This window comes from Cygnus olor, chromosome 7 (genome assembly GCF_009769625.2).
Source record: "Cygnus olor isolate bCygOlo1 chromosome 7, bCygOlo1.pri.v2, whole genome shotgun sequence".
In the NCBI taxonomy this organism is placed as follows: domain Eukaryota; kingdom Metazoa; phylum Chordata; class Aves; order Anseriformes; family Anatidae; genus Cygnus; species Cygnus olor.
Genome location: NC_049175.1, coordinates 10,402,373 through 10,417,366, shown reverse-complemented (window position 1 = coordinate 10,417,366; position 14,994 = coordinate 10,402,373). Strand labels below are relative to the sequence as shown.

Here is a 14,994-nt window from a genome sequence, read left to right as displayed (position 1 = left end):
GGCTGAGTACAGTGATGCTGTGCAGAAGATATAAATTAAAGCAAAGGATTCGTCCACAAGAGGACTACTGCGAGCCCCTTTTTTAAACGCACCCATGTTACTAAGAAGCACAGCAGACATTTTCAAAAGGAGCATGGTAACCTTACAGCCCAAGTCTCATCAACTGTGAGCTGAATCCAGAGTCAACACTCAAGTTGGAACAACACTAAACACATCCATCTTTAAGGTGAAAGGGGAATCGCTCTGAAATCACTGGACATTTTTCGGTGTCTATCTCCTCTAGGCTGTTTGGAATAATAGTATTTACATAAATATTTGCCCAGCTTTATCCAATTCTGTCTCTGCAGTGGATCAGAACTCCTTGGCAATTAGCAGTTGTGCCCTCCCACGTTTCAATTTGACATTCCCTGAAACAATTGTTATTCTAACAAAGCCTAGGGTTGAGTTTTCCCCTGCTCTGGAAAGTTTAAGTTTTATGCTTAATAAACTTCAAAGGACTAAAGTAAGTGATAAATTACATCCTTAAACAACCTGAGCAAAACACTGCACTGTGGAAACCTCACAATTGTCATGTAGGGCAGCACTGTTCAAGCTGGATGCTCATGCTGGCAACGTTCAAATTAAGGACCTCTTTCTTTCCTCATTGAAGTCACTCCCAGCCACCTTCAGTGACCATGAACTTCTTGAGGAGCCAGGAAAGGGCACTGCTTGGCAATGCTTTGCTTATGGTTATTGTTTGTACCAAAATGCCTGCCTTGGCTGCTTTGTGCTTGGTGCACAGGGGTCTTTTACTCGGAATGGGCTCATATATGAGTAACATGCCCATGGCTGGGGCACATGAGAAACAGAACTGCAGGTAACAGAAGGTGCAAAAATGTTCAAATGTTTTAGTTGGCTGAGCAGGGAATTTCCTGTAAGCATTCAGAGGTGTCATTTTTTTTAAGGGCATAGAGCTACAGTGGAGTAAGACAACTAAGACACTGCAAAAGCTGTAACAAGTACCTCCTAAGCACTTTCACTGCACACTTTTGGTAAATTCAGCTTCAGTTTCCTGACTTCAGTTGGCCTGCTGCAGTAGACAACATACAGAGGACAAAGTTCCTTAGCTGCTTTAATTCTCCAATTTGTTTTTCTCTACACCCACCATCCCTCATGTGTCTTGTACATTTCTACAGGTATAGGATGCTTCAGGCTCACCTATTAATCAAGACAATTGCAAAGGCCAGTCTCATCTCTGAGAGGTTTCCATTCTGATGCTGGCTTTAGATTTAAAGTGGTCTTCTGTTTTGCAGACCTCTCCCACAATTTGCTCCGGCCTACAGGTCCACAATCCTAGACCTGGGCCCATTGGGAGCCAGGAGCATTGAAAATCTCCATGCCATATTTTCCTATCAGGAGAATTTAGAGTTAAATGAGAGACTGCTCTGCCCAGGGACCTAACAGCAGATTCTGATCTCGTTCCAATAAGCATAGTATTAGGCAGTAACGGGTACTCAAAAGCAACCAAATAAAAACAATGATGTTATCTATTAAAGTAGAGGACTGTTTATACAAATGCTTTTAATGGATCTTCTGCTTTGTGAAATTTAAGGTCTTCTGCACTGCCAATCCCAGCTCCCAGCTCTCTTCCTCATGAAAAGGCTTCTTGCTTATTTCCTGCTGTAAATCTAATGGGGGATTTTCTGGTCATGGTATGTGATGTACATAAGACTCTTCAAAACAGAGCTCTGGCTACTAGCTCTCTATGAAACAAACACAGGTTTGCATTCCACTGAGATACCAGTTCCTGCAGGCCTGCCCAGACACAGAACTTTTCTATGCATCAATCATTAATTTCTTAAAACTAAAGCACTTTATTGTTGCTTCCAGGAGGCAGCAGCTAATGGGATCCTACTGACCTTCAGCGAAACTTAAGCTGCTGCACAGTGAAGGTTAAGCCCCACCTATTTTTCTTTTTACCCTTTATCTTTGTAAGACATCTGCAGGTAGAGTCCATTCAGCACCACACAGTCTTCTACAATTATGCCAAGGCATTCCTCCTCTGTTGGCTCAGAGGGAAAGATGCCACTTCATGATTTGCCGAAGACAGCTCTTAAATAATTCCTGGAAGTTTCCCATCTATGAACATCTGCATCTTTTACTCACTTGACTTAAGGTGACTGACAAAATTTCAGGCCACGGTTGTTAAATGTCACTGCAGCTGAGCCCCCTGGAATGTGACATTTCATCCAAGGATTTGAGGACATTTTTAATCATTCATACTGTGAAGGTCTGCTATACAGAGTGCTTTCCAATGCACTCTCTTATTACTAGCAGTAAAGATGCTTATTTCATCTATCTTCATTTAAGAGAAATGTGATCCCACCAATTCAAAATAGACAGCTTCATCTGTTAAGGAGTTAAACCAATTTGTATGGGTTCCTATTTTTATTAAGACTGTATTACGTCCAACAAGAACTACATGGGAGTGTGGTATTACACAGTTATGGATAACAACTAAGAATTAGTAATCAAACAGATAAGAGATGAGAAATGACTCTCACAAGCAGTGTAACTGGAGAGCCCTTAAGTAAAAACATGACACACAATGATGACTTGACACTACTAAATATCCTGTTCTGTACAGGTAATAGTCTCTGCCAAACCCCACTGGATGCATTCCAGTACTTGGAACATGACAATTAAGGAAAGACAGACAGATGGTTAAGAAAGTTGTTCTCTGCCCTTCAAATCCAGTCCCTGGCAGTTTTCATTCACATTTAGATCCTTAAATAGGACTGGACTCAGAGGACATGCACTGTTCTGTGAATTTGAGCAGAAGCTAAAAAACACTGTACATAATCTTTGCTTGTTTCTCATTTTTAAAGTCATATAAAGGCTTCTGTACATGTACAAGGTGGACAGGTCAGGGGCTGCAACTGAAAATTGGCCAAATATCATTGTTTTGTCAAACACAAGGATGTAAAGACTGCAACAGCCTTAACTGGGGAAGTTTCTACACTCGCCTATAAAAAAATTGTCACCTGACCACTCTAAATTCTAATGTGATTTTAACCTATCTTTAATTTGCTGCCTGTTCAGAAAATGGCTGTCACACGCTGAAGCCAAATATTAAGTATTCATATTAAATATAAGTATTATTTTCTTCACAATACTTCCAAGAGAAAAGGCCTGCTTCTATCTCAATGTATAAACTAGAAGAGTGAAATTTTAAAAACAAGTTAAAGATGATGAAGCCCTTATAAAGACTAATGGCTCATCCAAGCCTGATGACAGGGTCCATACAGATGAATGTATGCTAATCAGGATAGGCTCCTGCCACCCTAAAACTGGGGAAAGCCTTTGCTCTGCACATGACTTCTCATCAACAACAGTGCGTAAGAGTCACAGTCACAATTGTGCGTGTGAGTGGTGCAATTTAATCACTGCTGAATTACAGCACTCACTTGAAATTTAAATACAGGACTAAGCAGACCTCTCTAAGATTCTGGAATTAAGACTGAGGTCCACGTCATCTCAGTCATCTGATGCCTTGCTGAAAAATGAAACCCAAATCAAACACAAAAGCCTCTCACCAATGCTCACCATAATGAAATATGTACAGACAAACACAGTTAGACAAACTTAACGAATATAAACTGGTTATAAAATAATTTAAAAAAATGGCTGTGCACAGGTCAAAGTATTGCAACAGCTATTGGTTTAACATTCAGGGAATGTAAGGCAAAGGCAGATCTATACTGAGGATGAGGCTTCTCAAAGCAGAGGATGAGGTCAGGCAGCCTCACATTCCATATACAACCCAAATCACATCAACGTGCTCCTCCCTACTTCAGCTCTTCTGTGGAGAGAGCACAGAAGACACTCATCCGAAAAACAGGATCAGGCCCATAACTTCAGCCAGAGACATTCCCAAATCAAAGGTGGGCTCCCAGGTATGTTAGACAGCTTGAACTATTATTGCCATTTTCATCAAACGAGGCAAGTGTCCCTAACCAACAAAGAACATCTGTCACTGAGAAAAGGACAGGAGCTCTGACACAAGGAAGGACTGATGCTACTCTGTATGACACTCTCACGTGTGTGCTCCTTTCCCTCTGATCCTCACATTGCCTCTCACAGTGTCTGCTGCTCTTGGTAGTCCTGGCTCTCCAGCCTCTTGTTCACAAACTCACCCTCCTATTCCTGCTCCTCCAGGCACAGGGGTTCGCCTTCTTCACCATCTCTAAATCCTCCTGCGCTCTCTCATTCTGGCACTAAAGCTCAGCTCTCTCCAGCAAGCCACCATTTTGGCACCCCTGCTTCTAGCTGCAGTCCCTTCAAGTAGGTCTGAAACATTGCTGTCTCCGTGAGCACTCTGAACACCTCGCTCTCCTCTCAACTTTCTTCCTGGCCTTCTCTTTGTGCTCTGGATCAAGATCAAGATTTAGCCCTCATTTTCACTGTACTTTGCCACTCACAGCAATTATTGTTGGCTCATAGTTTCTGTAACAATATATCTATGTTAGCTATTCATGCATATATACCCCTGAGCACACCTACACACACTCCTGTACATAAGCATGGTATGTGCTGATTAATGAAAGATATAGAAATAACAGAAGCCAAATCAAGCATAGATTTTTGTTGAGAATGTCAGATTCCATGTTTCACACAATCCCAACCACACCCATGCTAATAAACCCGGGCTGTTAATTTGTAGAACAATATGCTTTATTGTATGGAAGGAAAACGGTGAGTTTTGTATTTTGGTTCAAGTAACTTTCAGTCTCTTGATAGTGCATTTCTTCTTGTCAGTTCTCTACAGCACAGATATCTCCCAGATTACTTCGTAAACAAAGCAAAAATAATTTCTTTCATCCAACTGCGGCAGGAACTGAACAACTTAATCTGATCATTGTGTGCAAAGAAAATATTTCCAATGACGACATCTTCCTATGTCAATTGGTTTTTATTACAGATGTCATCTCTATGTGCCATATTAATGCAGCTCTTTCTTCTCATTTCAAGATTTTAATCTAAGTTTGTTGCTCTAATATTTTATTGGTTCAAATACATGCTGTAAAATCCATGGCCTTCAAATTTTCCTGTGAGCTAAAAATAAACTGCTCTTGTCAGATATGGTTAGCTGATAAAAAGTGTCAGAGACTTTTCTGAATTACTTTGATAACTTCCTGTTTATGTGGTACTGACCCTTGTCTAATAAAGATCTTTTACACTTGGAATAAGAGAAGATACTGCAGCATACTATTCCTTAATGGACAATGCTGATTACTTTTGAAAGCCTTTAATACATTTCCCATATTAGACATGAACAGATGTCAGGGATGTTGCCAAGTGAAATTTCTTTTATGCAATCTTGGCTTGTTGTACAATAATAGCCCTTTCTCAACATGGGAAAAAATTACAGACCCAACTAATTTCCTTGACAGGGAAGAGTTACATATGTTTTCCACTTGTAGCTTTTACGACAAGTTTACAATTTTGCCAAACCTGGAACTAATTGGGACTGTTTCCAAAAACGGTCCAATAAACCCACAATGTGTACGGCTAGCCTAAAATGCAGCAAATGATTGTTTGCTTTAACTTTTTTTTTTTTTCTAACAGGGAAAAGTCAGATTGCACAATTATTTCATTTAAGTTACTTAAACACTTACTGTTTCATATCCTCCCAGTTTTTGAGCAGCTTGAAACATAGTCCAAAGGTTAACTGTTAGAGGGACAATAAGTATTTAGATAAGCATTGCATTAACCAACATATTTCAAAGAAATGTAAATTAAACAGTTCTTTTTAAAAAAGCAGAAAAAAAGAAAGCTCACAGCCCCTGAAAAAGCTCCTGTGAAACATTTTCCAAAGAGATATTTACATAATCTGAAAAGTAAATATTAGCCCATACTATGTATATTTTTTTAATTACATATAAGAGAACACACTTAGATTCCTTAACAGGACTGGAAAAACACACTGAGACAAAGGTATTGGGCTCATTTGACTTTGCTGATAAGAAGCACAGTATAATGAGACTATAGCATATTTCCATAACTTTGATAACAAAAATTACTCATTGGGAAGAATGTTGCTTTTAATTATTTGTTTAATACTGATTTCATTAGCAAGCAAGCATGAGCCACACACTGGCTCCCAGAGAAAGCCTATTGATTAAACAACAATATCCAATATTTACTGCAGCTCAGATAATGGCCTCCATAATCAATAAGCAATAAGCTGTGTTCTAATGGATCTTGTGTAAATGAACCTGGGGGAGCCCAAATGCAAATTACCATAATAATTAAGGTATGGGTGGTCGTGCCGTGCCCATGGCTGTGGGGTGGAAGGAACAGAGGCAACTCCTTCAAAAGGCATGTTGGAAGATGCTTGTTGCTTCCTGCATAATTCCTCCCCTCTCACGTGCTTTTCATGCTGGTTTTTATTTTTTATTTTATTTGAGAGAAGAAAATTTGATGTCTCAGCTTTATGAAAAGTCTACGCACTGTTCCACCAACGAGCAGTGGCTCCCAACAGACACACTGCAAGCACTGCAGGCCAGACTCAGCAGTACGCTGCACAGCACAGCAGACAGGATCTCTTCCTTCACAGGGAGCATGCTCGTTTGCAGTGTACATACTGCTTCTTCCCACTAACCTATTTATATTGGCAGTGTTTGCACAGGTCTTGCTGGACAAATACAGAGCCCTGTCCTGCAAACATTTCTGCTCTTCTCAGCATACTTACTCTTGGCATTTAAGTATTTGCTGGATCTGGCCCCTAATTTCTAATGAATGACAGGCAACTTTCAGCGTATTTCATCTAAATGTTAGGAGAGAGCCCTGCCTTAGATGGGGAATTTTAGAAATAATACTTGAGCTCGTCTTTCAAGCCTCCCTATCCCCATGCTTGAGGGAGTGCAAAATAAGATGGGGGGGGGAAGGTGAATTTTTTCCTCAACACAGAACGTTCTGAAAGCCTCATTGAACCTTGTACTGCTTCAAAGCTATCAAGAGCTTTGCCTAGGCCTTGATTTAATCTGAATCAATGCATAATGCAACGAAGCCGTTCATAGTACATTAATTTTACTTCCATTTCAAGGAGCCAGTTTTCAGACAAACACTGTAATCATTCGGAGTTATATAAGTTTATAATGGCTGCTGGAGGCCTGCTGCAATCAGTGCCAATTGCTATTAGGTATGTAAATTGTTATGTAAAACATACAGGTTTGACATTCTTCATCAAAATAACACATGGTTTTAATCTGGGAGATAAATTAGAGTAAATAATATTTCAGTCCATGGAGTCCTCCCTTTAAGGAAATAAAGTATCATTCAACCTATAGATAAGGAGAAAAAATACCCCCATTTACAGCTTTTGTTGGAAACTCTGAAAGATCTACATTGCACTGCAATATTTACGTGAAATTTAGTTACAACTGTATCTTCTCCACCTACAATTGCTTTACAGATTGTGGCACTACAAACTGTACATGCCAAAGCAATTTTAAACATTGTATTCTGTATTAAACAGATACAGTCTGGTTTTATATTCTCCAAAGTCAGTAATTTATTAACTATAAACACATTTTTGGGCTTAAAAATCTGATCCCTTTTGTGCCTTTCTTGACCACCTTTAAATGTCTTCCTTTAATATTTGTCCTTTCATAAAGAACATCTGGGCACAATAAACATACGTCATATTATTAACTCAGAAGAAAGGCATTACAGACGCTGCAGATTTACAAAACAGAAAACTACAGAGTTTTCAACATGCCTATTTCTAGTCATAATCAGCGGATTTAAACCTATAAATATCCAGCAGCAACTACCCCAGAAGGAAGAGATGCAAATCTGGGCATAAGACAGTAAAATGCCTGGACTGAAAAATGTGTAGATATAAACATGGTCCCCCCATCAGTAAGGATTTAAAATAGGCTCTGTGTGCAAATGCTTTCTCCAGAGAAGCCAAACCGTTCTAAAATGTCAACAAGAAATTGAGAAAAAGGATACTTACTCTGCTTAAAACCTAAATAGGGTATTCGTTCAATTGGTGTTTTCCTTTCTTTCATATATTTATAAAGTGCCACAAGGAAAGCCTGCTCATCAGCTCTGCATTCTTCACCTACGGCAATCTTTGATTTATCCTCACTTGAGCCTTTTTTACAGTTGTTGTTGTTACTCTTGGGTTTGGGCAAAGCTGACTTAGCCTCACATTTTACCTGGGAAAAAAAAAAAGAAAAAGATGTCATATCAGATCTGGGTAACCTTTAATTTTCACTTAAGGAATAAATACCCTCTCCTAGCAGAATGGATTGTTGAAAAAACGAAGGCCAAACCATGCAACTGTGTTTGAGAGGAAACAAAGGAAGCTATTTATAGAGCTAAATGTCTTGTTCTGAATCTTAGTCACAACATTTTTAAATAGCCACATCTTTAAATCATTATAACCCATTGGTAATGCTCTCCAGATCTGCATTTTTATGACTATACATTGCTATGTCACAGACAGCTCCCATCTCTCACATACACTTGCCATTAGCAAGTCTAATAATAACCTTCGTTCCAGGACTGACACTGAGCATTGTCAACTCTCGTAGACAACCCTTGGAGCTGAGGGTGCTCAGCCCCTTCCAGGAATGCTCAGCAGCCAGCTCGGGAAAGACACATTTTTCTCTCCTTTGGCCCACCAAAATAGATGCAGACCTTGGCAAGCCTTACCCAGGCAGACCCCTCAGCACACACAAGTGGAGGTTCTGCCGTAGCACAGACTAAAGCCTAGTGGGTTTGAGCATCTGCTTAAAGTTAAGCACAGCCCTAGGTATTTAGCAGATGGAAGAGGCTGGTAACAGGAGCCTTTCCTGGTAGGCACCAGCAGCCCCAATGCACGTGAGTCGCAAAGCTCTGCATCTCCCACTGGCCTCCCCGGCTGACGTGTGCCAGTCAGGAAGCCAACAAATTGGAACCACTTTACTTCTCATCAGTATTCAAACACAGGAACAAACATCCAGCGAGACTGGCTTAATCCTGCAGTCCTCCCGGAGATAATCCTCTCATTGAATCAAGTGAGTTACAGTTTGAGCATTCCCATAATTTGTGTGTACCAAAAACAAAACAGCAGAACCTTGCAAACTGATGTTTACAAGCTCTCCACATCCAAGATGGGATCAATGCATTTCCAGTGAAATACTAGAAGTCATCTACTGACAGGTAGCGGAGATGGTTACAGGCTGTGTTTTGGATTTGCACTTTCCCTTCAGTGCTTGCAAGTGCTGTGAGGAGCCTTATGGCAGCTCCACATCCGAGCCTAGAGGTGTCCTTGGGGCTCTGGGAGCGGGCAGGGAGACCATAAGAGCAGTACTTGGCATCCTGGGAGGGCAGCAGTGTATCTCGCTGAACAGGAAGACAGGGGCTCTCGGTCAAGTAAACCACCGACTCTCCTTCGTCCTCCCCACTTCTATACCAGGTGCTTCGTGGGTACTTCTTGACTTTTCTTGAGGTAAGTGCTATGAAGAGCATTATGTAAATGCTATAAACAAAAAGCAAACATACCACTGGAAAGTCTTTGGTATGCTTATCTCAATAAAGCTACCCTGTGCTCAGGCTCAGGGAAAGCAAAATCTTTTCTTTTATACTCCCCCAATGTGTTAATTTTGCAAAAAGTACTGATTTAGGGTTAGCTGTCTCCACAGTTTTCCACAGACATTGGACAAGGCAATGCTGGAGGGGAGATGTGGCCACAATTTTCCAAGATACTTGATGCTGCTTAAAAACTCCCTGTTGGACACCACAGGGTACAGGCTTGGTCCTCCCAGGAAATGCAGCAGGGACTGGAAAATGGACTTCCTGCAGGGTTTTTCTTGGTCATTTACTCCTGAAGAATGCTTCCTGTATTGCTCAATATTCTCTGCTTGCATGTTACAAAGAGATATTGTCTTCCTATGGCACAAGACACCATGCTTTGCCTCTCGGTAATAGATACGCTCGCTGATTGAACTTCTGTAAAGATCCTGGGTTTCATCCAAAATAAGAATCTTTTCCTAGTAAATGAACTTTGGATTTCCTCACTCCGCTTTTCAGTTCAGAACTGTATTCCCTTGACTTTTTTACTTTGGCTCCTTGCAAAATTGTTTAACAGCTTCCACTTGTAAAGTTTAGATTATATTGTCATAATTTTCAGTGCATTACCGAAGACTGGGTTAGCACTCCCAATATAAACCCATAATTTCATTAAATATAGGATTTTAAATTTGAGCTGCAAATGTGTTGCAAGGTAAAATTTGGAATCAATTCACTGGACCTGGGAACAATTTTTTAGTTTTGAAGCCCACTTGCTTGGCAGAGCCAATCTATCTATTTATCTATGTCCACCTTTTTAGTGTTTTCTTTTTTTTCTTTTTTTGAACTGGGCAATTCAACTATGCTCTCAAAGGCAGCCTGGGCACGAATGCTAAATCAAATCAAAGCTCACTTCTCTGAAAGCAAACTAATGGTAAGGGATGTTACTCCTAAGGAGACAAAAGGAAACAAAGAAAGTAATGTATAAAAAAAGCCACTGGGAGTGAGAAATCCCCATGTTACACATAATGTCCTTCTCTACAGCATACAGAGAAGAGAGGTCAAAGCGCCTGTGGATCTCAAAGGTGCCAAAATGCAAAGAGAGGCCTCCAAGTAGTGTCAGGTTCAATGAAGCTTTGATGAAGGCTGCAATGCTTCATCCACAAATGTTCGAGGCATAAGCCTCATTTCTGGAACTTCCCCTGCATACGACAGGAGACATGAATGAATGGCGTGACCAGTGATTAATGACAACCCAAAGGGCCAAATGCCATTCTGGATAACACCAGTGTAAATGCAGCATAAATGCACTGAAGTCAGTTAGAGCTATGCCAGATTTGCACCAGGGTACAGAGACCGACCTTCTCTCTCAAAGCACAGTTTCGAGTCTTCCTAGAAGGCAAAGACCTGGACGAAGGCCCCAAACACGGAGTTTTGCTTGGCTCTGCTCTCTTCTCTGCTCTGCTCAGAAAGCAGAAACGACTCCGTTATAAAGGGAGAGCTCAATTTCCACTGGAGCTAGAGCTCTTGTGCTGTAGCTTCAGTGCAAGTAACACATCCAAAATGAAACTGAGGGCTAATGCCCCAACAGGCAATCCAGAGCTGCAGTGTGGAGAGGCTGGGTGTGTGCTGAGACGGGCTCTGGAAACATCTGAGCACATCTTTCTGCTTGTTCCATCAGGAGTGCATGATCTGTGGTCAAACGCCCGGTGAGCATCACGGCTACACCCGTGTGTTTGTTTTCTCCTGCCAGAGGTCACACACACAGCAGACCACTACAGAGATGTATTTTAGTTTCAATCAGATAATGTCTGAGGCTCTCAGAATAAATCTTCAGGTCTGAGAGCGTGCCAGGCCACCTGTGGCCACAGAAAAAGCAAATCCTGGCAACTTTTAAACTAATTTCCCAGATCTTGCCAAATAAATGAAGTGAGAGATTTACTTTAGCATTTACACTAGGAGATGTAATGAGTAGATTCATTTGGGGACAATCTCCATGTTTAACAAGTTAATCCTTTCAGCTCTTTGAAATGGTCATATCAGCCAGTTGTAAAAAGCCTTACAGTGCTCTTTTACACGCTTTGAATGGGAACGCTCTTTGGGTGTATGAGGTGAGAAGAGTTTGCAGGTACACCGAGGGTTATGCTGGAGCTTGCAAGCCACAGAAGCCTGTCCAGTGGTGCTGACGTGAGGTATGAAAGGCTCCAGGTTCCTGGGAATGCCGGATAGAAGAGTTCGACATATGCCTCGCCAGCAGAGCTGATCCTGCCTGGGCCGATGGCCCAGCCTGGGAGGGATCTCCCCCGGGATCTTCCCGGGAGGTAAAAAAAGGAGACAGCAACCAGAAAAGAGACCAAAAGCAAGAAGTGGTACACGCATGAGCCACTTCCCCTAGCAGCAGCCGCAGGCCCAGGACCGCACTGTCTGTCCCGCTATGGCTCTACTCTAACAAGCCACACATGTTGGACTCTGCTCAGAACTCCTCCTACCGAACCAAGGGCTCTTCTGCTTCAAGTAACAGTAAAAGCCTACGAAACGATCTGCTCGTGGCTCAAGGTAAACATGCCTAACGAAAACTAAATTGTAAGAATGTACAAAGCTTTCTAGTCATTGGCAGCTGAGAACACGAAATGCAGCAAGTCATTATAACCATGTGGTTTGTGTTCATCTTGACAGGCTCAAAACCGCAGTCTTCAGAATGCCACTTCTGCCATTTCCCTACCCAAACCCTACAGCCACTGCGTCTCCATCAGAGCCTTCTCCCCACCACCCTAGAAATTAGGCTGCTGTCAGACACTGGGTGCCACGAGCTGAGGATGAAAGCAGCACAACTTCTGGTTGAAAGGGATTTTAGCTGGAACAGGAACACGGCCAAAACCATTGCCAAAACGTTTCAGCATCTGACACAAGTGGATTTGTCCCATTTAATCTAGCAGTTTTCAGCTCTGCTTTTCATGAACCCATTGCCAGCATTTGTCAGAGGTAGAGCAAGGACAGAGGAGAAAAACTGGTGGTGAAGCCCAACATGAAGCCTAAGCTGATGACAACACCTCAGCTATTCCCCAAAATGAGAAGACAGTAGGTGGGTCTCCACCCCACCACCCAAACACACTTCCCCTCCTCCCCCTGAAACCTACTAGCAGGGCCTCCATAAAGTGCAATCCATCTGCTTTGGAAGGTCTCTGATTCACGGCCCCCCTCTTATTAAAGTATATCCGTAGCTCTGAGACACAGATTGGTGCAAAGAGCCACAGTGAAGTCACTGTGACTACATGCAAGGACATTATATCATGAGTACGTCTATTATTTATAATGAAATTAAGCTGGCCAAGATAATTAATGCTATTAATATCTGCACAATGATGAGCACAGTATGACTAGATAAATAGGCAGAATTACTTCTTATCTGAAATATCCTCCCATTTGACTAGTAGGGTGAACCCAAATATAAACAGAGAGGATAAACAATTTGGTATGAAGTGTTACTGTTGTTTTTAATTATCTAACACCTATACGTCAGGTGCTAAAGAGGCAGAACTACTCATGCCACAGGGCAGGGTGCTTTGGCAACACAGCTCATGCTGGATTTTCCTAGTAATATTTTAACATTAAAAATGTCTGGGGGGCAGGGGAATTGAGGCAAATTGAGACATTTTCACATCGCAGCTTTTGCACATTCCTCCACTGAGCAAAAACATTCAGGCAAACTCTATAGTATCTGGCAGGACCCTGCAACTCAACACACCAGGCTCCATCGCCTTTTACCACGCCTGTCTAATACGATAGTACAGCCTCCAACTGAGCACAATAGGGCACAAAGAGAAGAGAAACAGTGACTTAAGGGCAGAGCTTCATCATGAACTTCAGCCTCTTTATCGTCATCAACAGAAGGCACAATTTTAACTGAACTCCTAGGGAGGAGGAGGAGGTGGAATTTAATTTGCCTTCCTATGAGAAACCCAGAGTGGAACACTTCCACTTGACCTCTTTAACCTCCTAATCTCCCAGGACATTCACAGACTATAACAATATGAACGTAAATGGATCTATAGATTCACTGTATTTCCTAAGGAGATGGTCACAACAATGGAAGCATTTTCCAAATACACATCCATCTAATTTAGTGAAACAATGGACTTAAGAGGAGTTGGCCTAAACATTCAGTCTATGCAAACATGTTTAGCAAGGGCTCAAAAGTATCACGGTGACAAAGTTCTGTCATAGATAAAAATCTAAAAGTATTGCTCTAAGTAATTTTCCATCTTTGCATCTTCCAGTTTCAAATTAAATCATCTTGAAAGAAGACATTTGTGCTACTTTTTTTTAAGAGAAAATCAAATTCTTATTTAAAACCACACAAACAACAGAGAAAATAGGATGTAAATTACACTATAGAAGCTCAATTTTTAAAGTAGCTTTAAGGAAAAGACACAAACACCCAAATACCTAAGAGAGAAGCCTATAAACACAAACCAACGATCCAATTTTTTACCAGCAGTATAGGCTAAGCACTGCAGTAAATACAGAAGGCTCCGTACACTGAACCTTGGAATGAATACGCAGCTCAGCACCAAGTATTAAAGAAACAGTCTTTTTCTTTTTTTCTTTTGTTAAACGTTTGTACTCCCCCCCCCCCCCTTTTTTTTTTTAAAGTCAAGATCGTAACATCAGGGTAATCTCATTTGTATGTGCTTCTTAGAAACCATTATTTAAGCAGCTCTTGTTTCATACTCTGTTTATCTTCAAACTTATATTTAGAAGTGCATTGTAACAGGGTGAGCTGCTCCCTGGTTTATTTTTAATTTGAAGATACTGTCACAAACTATGTTTGTGTGTCACAGAATGTGAAAACTAACAGTGGATGCCAAGAAAGCTTAAGCACTACCAGTTACTAACACGCTGATAGCATTAGGTTGTTAGGCGATTATAGTTACTGGTAACTTTGAACACAGACATGATTTAACGTGAAGAATAAAACTGTTGAAAAAAAATTACATTTATCTCCCCAAGAAAATAAGTTACATTCTAAATTCAAAACAGCGTGCTAGGAAACAAAGGCAAGGCTGTATCTAAAAAAAGGAGAATGTACTGAAAAGAATATTATTAAGTGATTTACCTTGGCAACAGCTTTGCTTTCAGAATTATTGTTGGAATCCTTAATGCCATTTAATGAATCTCTTCTTTGTGGGCAAGGCTTCTTTTTGCGTGGTCTGCCTTTAAGATTTGGCGCTGAAAATTAATGGAGAACAATTTGAGTACACTGTCTTATACTGGATTCTTAACAGCTGAAAGCATAATAAATAATTCCACTACAATCAGTCACAGAAACGTACACATCTGTCTACAGTAAATGCTTATTACGAGATTCCCGTCCTCCATGGGTTACATCTTGACACACTATACGTTTCTATATCATATTCTCCAAGGCTAATCTATTCTACTTTCACGTAA

General features: G+C 41.0%; 1 protein-coding gene across 1 annotated transcript in view; it reads right to left on the bottom strand.

The window, feature by feature from the left end:
• Positions 1-14,994, bottom strand: part of ARID5B (AT-rich interaction domain 5B) — a 116,399-nt gene that overhangs the window by 23,419 nt on the left and 77,986 nt on the right. The window contains 3 exon segments of the mRNA XM_040563772.1: positions 5,658-5,710; positions 8,003-8,207; positions 14,660-14,772. Of these exon segments, the coding sequence (XP_040419706.1) occupies positions 5,658-5,710; positions 8,003-8,207; positions 14,660-14,772 (371 nt within the window).